The sequence below is a fragment of the Cariama cristata genome, unplaced genomic scaffold, assembly GCF_000690535.1.
Source record: "Cariama cristata isolate BGI_N322 unplaced genomic scaffold, ASM69053v1 scaffold6739, whole genome shotgun sequence".
NCBI lineage: Eukaryota > Metazoa > Chordata > Aves > Cariamiformes > Cariamidae > Cariama > Cariama cristata.
In genome coordinates, this window is record NW_009637287.1 from 1 (window position 1) to 11,704 (window position 11,704).

The following is an 11,704-nucleotide window of genomic DNA, read 5'->3' on the forward strand; positions in this document are numbered from 1 at the left end:
TTGGGAAGGCCCTTTCCAAGTCCTGCTAATGACTAAGACTGCAGTCTGAACAAGAGAAAAGGGGTGGACTCACACCATGCATAAAAAGGCCCATTAATCCACCACTCCAGGAGTGGACTGTCATACAGGGAAGTAAACCCCTTCAATTGACCTCTAAGAGACTTCCATCTAACCGATCTTCCCTTTAACAAATCTGGAGAGGTGCATTTTTCATCTTCAAAATGAATGTACACTGGTTTATGTGTTAAAGTGTTTGGAATTATCTAATAACTGTGATAATATACTGTGGGTAAAGTGTGGATGGGATTTTTTTTTGCAAAAATTGTGGGAAGTGGTCTGAATTGAATGGAAAAAAAAAAGACAAACAGAAGTAGTTAGGATACATTGCGGACAGAAGAGTGATATGAAAAATCAATAAGTTATGGATAAACCTCCGTGGTGTCTATTGTAAAAGGACTAAATAGGACACCGAAAATAACAGTGTCATTGTGCCCTTTATGTAAATCCTGTGACATAGCTATTATTGCAAGGCACAGAAATTATAAGTGGGCAATTAAGACAGACCTAAGAAAGTCTTTAACTTTTGTTGCTGGTGTAAGTTAGAAAACAATTATAAAGATTTGAAAAATAAGACAAGAGTCTGCCAGACTTATCAAAAGATAGTAAGAAAAAAGGAGTTTTTCTGATGAAAGGGTCCACGAGGCCAGGTAGTTTTCAAGGGCAAGACCGGATTAGCCTCTGTATTTGCCACCAAGAAGAACCCTTACTCTGCTGTCGACTGCAATCCGATAGGTGTGAGTGGTGGAAATACAAGCTATACCGGACCTTGATCAAAATAAGCCTCGGTAATAATTTGGACTTTGTTAATCCTTAGCCAAGTTCCCTATTCTCAAGAAGATTGTAGCAAATATTATCAAAATAATTCGTTATGGTAGACAAATCTTATATAGCTTTACTTACCATACATTCATAAACAGACACTGCTATAATCAAGACGAGTTAATAACCTGCAATTATGAAGAACAACAATACTAGGTGAGAAAAAAACCTAACACCAAGGAGAACTAGGCTTGGAATTGGATGCCCGTGAGGGGAAACATGGATATGTTTCAGTAAAATAGGACACTAGGATATACCGGATGGAGAAGGAGTTCAGGATCAAGCTAAAGAGCAAATAGTTAAAAATATGATAAAGGGGATGGTAAATAAAGACTCAAGATGTAACCAGCTAATTGTACACAGAACTTAAGAATAAAATAGAGAACTAGAACTTCTGTCACTTGGCAAAAACCTTTTTAAAAGTTTAGCTGAGAGGCTAACAGGAGAATTCAATATAACTAACTGCTGGGTTTGTAGCGAAGCAACAGACTCAGATGCAGGCCACTGTTTATCAAAATTGATTAGCTTTAAATTACCTATTAGCTGAAGAAGGGAGTGTGTGTGAAAAATTTAATATCTCAAATTGTTGATGACAACAGAGAGGTGGTGTTAAATATAACAACTGATATCCGGAAACTAGCCCATGTCCCTGAACAAAAATGGAAATCCATAGTAGGATTCATTCGTGGGATGAAATGCTAGGGACAACATGGTGGAAAAAAAAAGGCAGGATTTTTCCTTCTATGTGCTTTGGCTGGACTCATGTTTATACCTTGGTTAATACCCTGTTTTGTAAGATTAATTTCTGGTGTTGTAGAAGGGATGCAAGTTACAAGTGTGTCAGTGAACTCAAAGATGACCACGACTGGACAAGTTACAGGAGAAAAAAAAAAAAGTAAAATAAAATAATGGTGCTTCGAAGAAGGGACAAAGAAAAGAAGCAACAAAATGAAAAATTACAACTAATTTTGGACAAACTAGAACAAAATTGTGGGCTTCAGCAAAAAGAGTAAAAATTAGAAAAGGGGTGGATTGTGATAAATAATAATGTAGTTTTGCTTAAGCGCTGAAATAAAAACTTTACTTCACAGACTTTGTCCTCTACATAGGTGAATGTTTCTCACATAAATTAACTGGAGAGAAGGTAGCAGCTATCCCTTCTTATTCCTTTGAACTTTCTCCATTTTGTAGCTTTCCCTTAGTTCTCCTAATTTCACATCGTTTATTCCGTTCACATTTTGTTTTCCTTCCAAAATGCTGTATTGGATTTTTTATTGTTGTTGAGTCATTCCTGTGCTGGATGACCTGAAAACTCAGCTTCCTATGATTATTTCTCATGTTTGCAACTTCTCACTTCTGAATGTAAAGTTAATAAAGAAGTTGGAAGCATTCATTTCTGTGGTGAAGTTTGTCCTTTAACTTCTGTCTAGCCATTGTTAAAATTTGTTTTACTGTTTTGTATACTCTTTTTTTTTGTTGTTTAGGAATGGTTTCTAACTGGACCAAAGTTCCACCACCACTTTTCAAAAAAGTTGTGATTGTGCTGATAGATGCTTTGAGAGATGACTTTGTGTTTGGATCCAAAGGTAAACAGTTCATGCCGTATACTACACAAGTTGTTGAAAAAGGGACATCCTGCAGTTTCATTGCTGAAGCAAAGCCACCCACTGTGACTATGCCTCGAATTAAGGTAAGTGTTTTTTTCCACTTAGGGTTATTTCATTTGAGAAAGCTTTGAAGGCTGGGTTGTTTCATATACTTGGAGTTGGCATAAAGGGCAGGTTTGCTGCGTTATTCCAATTTGTGGCTGAAACTCTCTTTGCTGTAGTAGTGCATGTGACAGAGTCCTCATTTGCCATGACCCAGAAGTGCTTCCTGCACGAAAGGTCACGTCAGGGAGCAAAGGAAAGCAGAGAAGCTGAGTAAGAGGAAGAGGTGGCAGCTTCCACTTAAGTCACTTTGCCTTGTTTTGTTGCTTTAGTTGATAGCTCTGTGGTGGGAAGATCTCCGAGAATCAGTTAAGGGCAGTTAAGGCCCTAGTGCAGGCTTAAATAATTGACATAATCTTTTTATTTGTAATCATGGGAAGGCAGTAGCCTCTCAGTTGTCAAATTTTCCAGTTGTCTTCTATCCAAGAACATTTTTTTTTGGTATTTCTCTGTGTTTTTGTAACTTTTGATAGGAAATCCAGTTTAGTGTAAATGTGTTTTGTCACAAGGATGTTTTTGCAGAGCTTAAAAAGCAAATTGTGCCCAGTTCCAGGTAACTAAAAGATGAACTGTGGCTGTGTCATCGAAACACTTGATCATGCAGACTTCTCAGTGATGGATGTGAGTGACATTTCTTGCACTGAAGAAGCTGACGGAGTGACCTTTGGTAGGTCAGCTAGAAGGCCAGTGAGAGAGTGAGGGAGAGACAGTCTGGTAACTCTTGATAGGTGGACTTCATTGCATTTTCCAGAAGATGCTTAATTACTGTTTTGAATGTGCTATCATTGTTATTGTTGTGCTAAGTCAGTTTACGTATGCCTTCTAAACCGTCTTTTTGGTGATTTAGTGACTGGTAAATGAAGTGAATTTCAACTGGTGTACAAAAGTCATTTTGCTGTCCGCTAATTAAGAAAGTGTTATTTTTACCTTTCTGTAAAGCAGTTACTGTCTTTGACATCAGCTAGCACTGTGTTGTGGTGAGTGATGTGACGTGGCAAGGCAGCTCATGTGTTCTTTAGCTTTATCATGTTTCTTTATTGAAAGTAAAATTTCTCTACCATCTGCTTCATTGCTTCCTCTTACACTGTCTTCTGAGTACTGGAAGCTTTTTGGTTTCTGTTAATATGTCTCTTTTCTTTTCTTGTTTTATGTAGGCTTTGATGACAGGTAGCATACCTGGTTTCATTGATGTTATTGTGAACCTCAATTCTCCAGCTCTGTTGGATGACAACCTGATATGGCAGGCAAAAACAGCTGGGAAAAGAATAATCTTTTATGGTGATGATACTTGGGTTAAATTGTTTCCAAAGCATTTTGTGGAATATGATGGAACAACATCCTTTTTTGTGTCAGATTTTACAGAGGTGAGAGGCTTTGTGTAATTCCAAGTTAAATAACGTCAGTACAAACGCATAGTGGCAACTTCTATGAATGAATGAGTAAAAGTATCCTTGTTCTGAAATACGAACCTTACAATTAAATAGATATTGGATTTATATGTGATTTTGGTATTGGCAATGTGGAGCTAAGCATTTCAGTTCCTCATGAATATGCTGTGAGAAGTGTTTGGATGATACAGTAACAAACAGAATGTTACTGTATAACTTTCCTGAACATATGGTGTTCTTACAAAACTTGTGGTAGGAAGTTAAACCACTTGCTTTGTTTAAGAATTCCACTATACATGTTTCCAGTTTGCTATCACATTTGTATTAGTATGTGCCATCTTTTAAAAGCTCATTAATATATAATCTTGGTTTCTTAGAAACATACTTTCTACAGTATTGTATCACTTTTGTAGTTGCAAAATGAGTAGTGTTTCAGTGTGTTATCAAAGAGTGAGCACAGAAAGTAAATGAAACAAACTGTGAAAATTCTGGGCACACTAAAAGAGTAAATCATTCTGCAATTTTAGTTCATATTTTGAACCTTTATGGTTTGTAAAACCACAGGCCACTGATCTGGTGCTACTGACATCAGTATCTTATTATGTTAAGGAAGTTACATAAGTCTAATGTGAATTGGAAGACACTTTTAATTGGTTACTCTAATAAGACTTGCAGAAACTTCAACATGGAATAGAAAAATGCAGACGTGCTGCTGGGTTTGCAATTATATGGCTCTCAAGCTCTTTATGCAGTCTTTATGCTTTCTGAATACAGTTCATTAAACAGAAAGCTTTTTATAGTTTTTTAGGATGTTATATCCGGAGTCAACAAAGCTGTGTTGCATGTGAAATTTCGTAGGGATTTGTAATAGCCAGGGAAAAGTACATGCAACTAAAAATAAGTTGTCAGCCTAAGCAGGAGAACATGTGAATTAGGCCCCAAATAACACTTTTCAAATAATTTTTCTTTCTTGCTGTGTCGTCAGTTCTCTTTCTCACAGCAAGTACAGTCTTTTTGTGTTTGCACAGTAGCAAAAATTGCGTTGAAAGAGCAGGAGTGGGTTTTTTCCCCTGTGCTTCCAATCACCAAAGAGAGGCTTTTCCCTGTACCTACTTCTTGTGAAGTAATAAATCAGGAGTGTGAAGGATGAAAATCACTGAAAATTTCTTGAAACAGTTTTTAAAAGTGTCTGTGGAAGCATGGTGACCCATTTTCTCTGTTTGTGTGTAATCTGATGCCTCGTGACCACAAAAGAGTGAAATGGGGTGAATCTATTTTATAAGACAGATTTTTTGACTGCCTGGCATTGAACTAATCAATCTAATTTATTTTTTTTTTTTCTTGATAACATTGTGAGTGACTGTAATTCTCATCAGCTTCTGCAGAATTTTCTTGGGCAATGAGATTTGATTTTTCTATGCTTTTTACAGAGGGAAATTATTTTTACCTTTTATTTGTTTTCCTTTTATTTCTGAGGTTGATGATAATGTTACCAGGCATTTGGATGGAGTGTTAAAGAGAGAAGACTGGGATCTCCTAATACTGCATTACCTGGGGTTGGACCATATTGGACATATGACTGGGCCAAACAGCCCATTAGTGGGACCAAAACTTCGTGAAATGGATAACATCCTGAAGAAGATTCATATTTCTCTTCTTTCAAAGGTAATATAGCTCCTTCTTGGATCAATGTCTGTTAATTGTGGACTAACTTTAAAATATTTGCTTGTTTGTGGGTGGTGGCTTGTTTATTCCTAGACCAAAGCAGGCATTCTTCTGTTCTTTTGCTTCCCTGGCCATTCCTCAATTAACAGTGTAGTGTAGCATTTTTAAGGGTTTACTGACTGACCTTAGTACAATCTGTTAATGGTCTCTTCTGAACAGCTGTGGGAAATAACTCTCCCTTGGTGTGTGGGAAGAGGAGAGGAATGCATGCTAAAATTCTCTTATCACTCATGGATTAAAATGGTGGTTGTTGTGCTTTCTAGTAATGAAATTCAGCTGAAGGAATAATGGGCATGTATAGCCAATGGATCTGGTTTCCACAACTGTGAAGGCATACCTAATTCTTAGATATTGTTCTTACCCTAAATGTAGCACACAAATTACCAAATCTGAATCTGTTTTTAGGTTTGGAAATATAGGATGTCACTTACCTAAATAGTCTGGATGGTGAAATACCAGGTTCCAATTCCAAGTGGCCAGATGCTTTTTTTTGCTTTGTTTTTGGCGACTGCAATTCAGAATAGCTGCTCATAAAATTTCAGTAGTATTTTTAGACAAATGGATACTATTGTCTGAAAAGAGAGGTTAAATCCTGCTTGTGGAAGTTATAATCTCATGAACGTTGCAGTCGTTTTGCAGCACTTTGCTCATATGTTTTGCTTTTGCCAACTATATACAAGCCTTTATCTTGGTTTTAGAATACAGAAATAATAAAAACACTTTACTTTTGGATACAACAGGTACTGGTAATAACTAGAGGTGGCAAAAAGCTGCTTTGTTATAGAATGACAATATTTTCTGCCGTCTTTGATTTATTAGCTCAAAATTGTTGGAAAGGCCTCACTTAAGCTTCTGTTTCTCTTTCTTCAGAAAAATAAACATCATTTGACATCAGCCATGTCAGATTTCTACACCAAAAGCACTTGAGAGACTAGAGACTATTAGAAATAGGAGTATCTTTTTATATTAAATTTATTTTATATTAATATTTAAAATATTAATAATTTAGCATTTATATTATATTAAAAACTCAATGAAACTGAAGAAATGGAGGAGGGAATACTTCTCTGTTAAAGCTACTGCTCCTGGATTCCTGATTTTGTTCCCACAGTATGATGACCTTTATTTAATCCCTCAGTTTCTTGTGGCTCTGTAAATGTGGTTTTTTTTTTAAAAGCTTTTTTTGTGGATTTTGTAACATACTAACAAGTATGTTAGATATTAATGTGTATGTTAACTGTTAAAAATTAATATTACTGTATAACATGTAGCTGCAGACATCTATTGTAATCTGCCCCAGGTGTTGTAAGCCAATTAAAAAAATTTAGTTTGTTTTGAGAAATATTCATATATGAAAATGGTAAAGATAGTGAAACATTATGTATACACATCTTGTTTGTACAGTAACTTAAGTTTCTGTGACTTGCAGGAAGAAGTTTCTCTACCCAATTTACTAGTTGTTTGTGGGGATCATGGGATGTCTGAAACAGGTAGTCATGGTGGTTCTTCAGAAGGAGAAGTGCACACACCACTGCTGTTTATCAGCTCTGCTTTTGAAAAGAGAAGTGGTAAGAATCAAAGAAGCTTGACCTTTTTTAGAACAGTTGCCATCTCTATATTGGCTCTAGAATTCTTTTTGAAAAGTGTTTTGGTTTGTTCTACAGGTATCTGGCAAGTCTCATTCTGTGTGGTCTAAAATTCTGGTTTTAGTCAGAGTTTGCATCTGTGTCATGGTGAAACCATGACTTAATCTTTGTAACCACTGAAAGAATGGGGTATTTCTCAGATGATAACCTTTTGCAGCACTGTGCTACTTGAGTTTTGAGAGCTAATGAGATCTGTTGTCAAGATCCTGGGATACTGGTAAATGGATAGGATTAGGAGTAAAATCCTATTTGAAGTGAGTTTTAAGTTTTGTCTTTCTTGGCCAGAATATTTCCCTGGCCTCCATTCTTCCCTCTCAGACAGCCAGGATGGAGGAATGAATGACAATTTCTCATGCTGAGAGTAACAGGAAAGAGGAAGAATTGCTCTTGTGAAAGGATGAGAGATGACAGCAGTGAAAACATGGCTATTGATTGCTAAGCGTTCAGGAAAGAATACAGAGCATGAATGTATTTACTGTATTGGCCAGGCAGTTAGTTTTAAATAATTGATTTGAGTTTATCTGTTGCTGAAACTCATTTTCTACTTGTATCATATAGCTTAAGGTAAGAGGCAAGAAGGGAAAGATGTAGTAGAGAATCTTTAGTTTAATTTGTCGAGTCTTGCTTAAATAAACTCCTTGCATGAGTGAATCAGTGAAATGTAGTTATATCAGGAGTGAGTATTTTCTTCAAAGTAATACTTCCCTCTGCCTTTCGTTCTGCTTCTTGCTCATTTCCATCTGATTTCCTTGCTTTTAAAGCCTGTTTGCAGAACCTTGCCTTATTTATCTTGCTGGAGGTTCCTGCAGCACAGTGGAAGTACATTTATCTGTCTGTCATTTATAAAGCTGTTATCCAACTGCAGTAGAAAGCATTGCTTGAGGAGTCATTAAACTCTTTTCAGATATAAAACCAAAACAAAGTCAAGAGCTGTCCAAAGCTCTCAGGTAAGTTTCTGCTTTATAAACTGCATCCGTATGTGTTGACAACCACATGAGTGTAGGTTCTGTAAATGCAATCTCCTCTTCATTGGAATTAGTTTCTGTTAGATTTAAACCAAATGCACAGTTTTTACAATACAGTGAAGTATGTCTACTCACCTGTCTTTTGGGATTGAGTTTGTGATTTTTAATGATGCCCATGTAAATATCCAGCAGCTTGCTTCTCATTGCTACAGTAATCAGAATTCTAGTGACTACTCCTTATGATCCCACTGTAAACAAAATGTACTGTAGTTAATTTGGTAGACCTCAAAATAGTAATCCTGTGGGCTTTTGCATTTAGTAGGCTGTCAGAATATTACTTGTGTAGCCTTCTACAGAAATGTGTCATCCATGATTGGCTAAATGCATTTGGTAGTTTGGCTTTTTTTAACCCAAAGAACTTGCTTTTAAAGATGAAATCTGAAAACTGCTGACATGCAGGCACTGATGCAAAGAGGCTTTAGGGATTATGGATGGCATTCTGTGCAAGTATGGGATTAATCGGGGCTAGATGAGAAATGAGAGAAGTTCTAATACTCTTAAAGGGAGCCTTGAGAGTAATAAAGGCTGAATATAGAATTCTGTACTGTACTTAAGTCAAAACACTCAATGCCTGGAGTTACAAAGAGAAGGAAGTAAAAGCATAATAGAAAAGCACTGTTATGTAACTAGTAAAGCACACAAAGAAACAATTGGCAAGACAATCTTAAACTTAGGTTAGTGAAATCATTCACGCATGTAGATGTCTGTGGGACTGAAGGCTAATCCTGATAGCTGCAGAAAGGTAATGGGATCTTGTACAGAACCCTTTAAAAATCACTGGGTTTGCCTGCATGGCAGCATGGATTTGGGCCTCAACGTTCTTTACTGGACCTCTGATTCTGTTTGCCTGGCAACCTGATTTTAATTAAATCTTGAGCTGTTGTCATTATATCAAGAAGCTTCTAGACTACTGTCAGTGTTATTTTAGATTCTCATTCTTCATTCATGCATTAAATTAGTCTACTGCAGTGCTTTCTATTCTTTCTAATGTAAAAGCTATCAAACCCTCTTAGGATTTGATAGGCTGCGATTTGATATTCAGGTGATCTCCTGGGCCATCTCTTACTTGTATAACATTCATGTTGTGTTTACAGTAGTTGCTAGCATTGAAGAATGATACTTGCTGAGAACTGAATAGGTTTTGGTTTTACAACAGCAGAGGACAGCAGCTGAAAAAGATGACTCAGTTCTCTGTAGATCACTTGAAATAGCTGATCTAACACCAATGAAAAAATTGTGAAACTAACAAGATACCATCTGTTTTTGGAGAAATAGAATGGGCCTGTTACTGAAATACTTTTTTCATCTTCCTTTTTTCTTTTTCTTTTTTTTGTTGATTCTAGGTCCTCTAACCCAGCCTGAACTTGTGCAACAAACTGATTTAGCTAGCACACTGGCAGTAGGTCTTGGTCTACCAATTTCAAGAAACAGTGTGGGGAACCTTATATTGCCAGTTGTGGGAGGCAAAACAATGAGAGAACAACTGCGTTTTTTGCACCTGAATGGTTTCCAGCTTAGCAGACTGCTCCAAGAGAATACACCTGCATATGAAAAAGGTAAATCAAGAAAAAAAAAAGTTACATATACAAAAGGAGGTTGTTTATAACACAGTTTGCGCTTCTAGATTCAGAAGTATAGCACGGCACTGCAAACTAGCTATTCAGTTGAGAGAGTGTTCAGTGAAATGATACTGAGGTCAGTCTTTACTATCACCTACTCTGGGACACTGCCTCTGAATAACGTTTTTTTTAATGACCAGTACTACTTGTGGTAGGCAAAAGAGCAAAAATAATGATGGAGTAAGATTAAATTAAAACTACCAGTGTAGTTAAGTCTCAGTGGTTTTATATATGCTGTTTGTGAGGTATCCTACATAGGGCACTGATTCTGATCTATTTGGAGGAATAGCACAATGGTATGAATTTTCTAGTTTAAATAAATAGATGCTTCAGGTAAAGCTGGGAAATAATTTAGGATAAATTATCTTTTTATTTCATTCTTATGTATGAATTTACTTGGAATGAAAACCTAGAGAACTGCAAAGTTGCTTATAAAAAATGCACAAATGTGTGCGTACGTATGTGTGTGTATTTGGAGGAAAGAATAAAAAACATGTAGAAAAATGAAACCAAACCTAGCAAAATGTAGTATTTCATTAGGAAGCATGATCTAAACTGCAATATAAGCACATTAATATGATAATTATGTGAAAAAATATTGAGTCAGAGGATGAAGGAGAATGTTTTACCATGGACATTAGAAGATGATGTTGTCTTGAAGTGACTGTGATGCTTGAAGTCCTTGTCACTTGATTTATAATCTGTTGAATCATTAAAATAACTGGATGAGAATGCAGAGCTGTGTTACAGCTATGAATTATTAAAGCGGATAACAACGTAAAGTTTAGCAAGATGATCATTGTAGGTCAAGAATTAATTATCTTTCAACAGAACGGCTTCTAATCATAATTAAACCCTGTCTAGGAGTCTTACAAAACAAATGTCGCTTATGGTAGTAATACGTCAGTAGCAGGACTCATACTCCATCTATTCTGATTTTTTTTTCTGCCTAGATTTCCTCACTTAATGCATTTGTGTCAAATGAGGAAATTTGCCCTGTTGGTGGAGTTCAGGATATGGCTGTGTGATTGAAAATTCCGACAATAAACTCCATCTGACAGTATTTCTGCAAGCACTGGTGAAACAGACTGAAGTTTCTACCAGCTTCTGGATTATATCTTCACTTTCATTTTATTTTTGTCCAGGAACAGTTTAGTTTCAACTTGTATCTTTCATCTGAGAAATGAAATCCAAATTGCTGAGGATGGAAATGTGAGAAATTTTTATACTACTTGCTTGTGACTGCAAACTGCTGTTAGAGGTGCTACCATACTGGAAAGGGGTTGAGGGGCAAAACATCCATCATGAGCTTCTTTCCTTTCAGTAATGGAGAGTCTTAGTAACATGGAACTACATCCAGGTCGTGGTAGCTTTTTTTGCAGAGTCTTAAGGTGATTCTTCCTGTTGCTGTAACCTTCTTAGAGGGTCTTGTTTTTCTTAGAGTGTCCTAGATGTGCAAAGCTGTAGGTTAACACTTTGGTCGGGACGATTAAGATCAGCAGGGAAAAGAGATGTACTTTTTGTTTAGTGTCGTTTGATTGATGTGGATACTTCAGGCCCTAGAAATACTAAAGAAAATGTTACTAACTCAGTGACTAATGCTGCATGTAATTTCAAAGCATGCATGAATGGCCCTTTATTTTGGGTGGCTTCTAATTGAAGATAAATGCCATCCCACCTATCTCACCTGTCACTGTTTAAGGCTGGGCCGGC

General features: G+C 36.6%; 1 protein-coding gene across 1 annotated transcript; it reads left to right on the top strand.

Moving 5' to 3' along the window:
- Nucleotides 1-2,368: 2,368 nt before the first annotated feature.
- Nucleotides 2,369-9,928, top strand: LOC104167862 (GPI ethanolamine phosphate transferase 2-like; the record flags this gene model as incomplete). The annotated part of the gene is made up of 5 exons (XM_009708253.1): nucleotides 2,369-2,569; nucleotides 3,743-3,952; nucleotides 5,453-5,641; nucleotides 7,131-7,269; nucleotides 9,716-9,928. Coding segments are annotated over exons 1-5 (844 nt in total), but the record flags the coding sequence as incomplete, so codon positions are not given.
- Nucleotides 9,929-11,704: the final 1,776 nt, after the last annotated feature.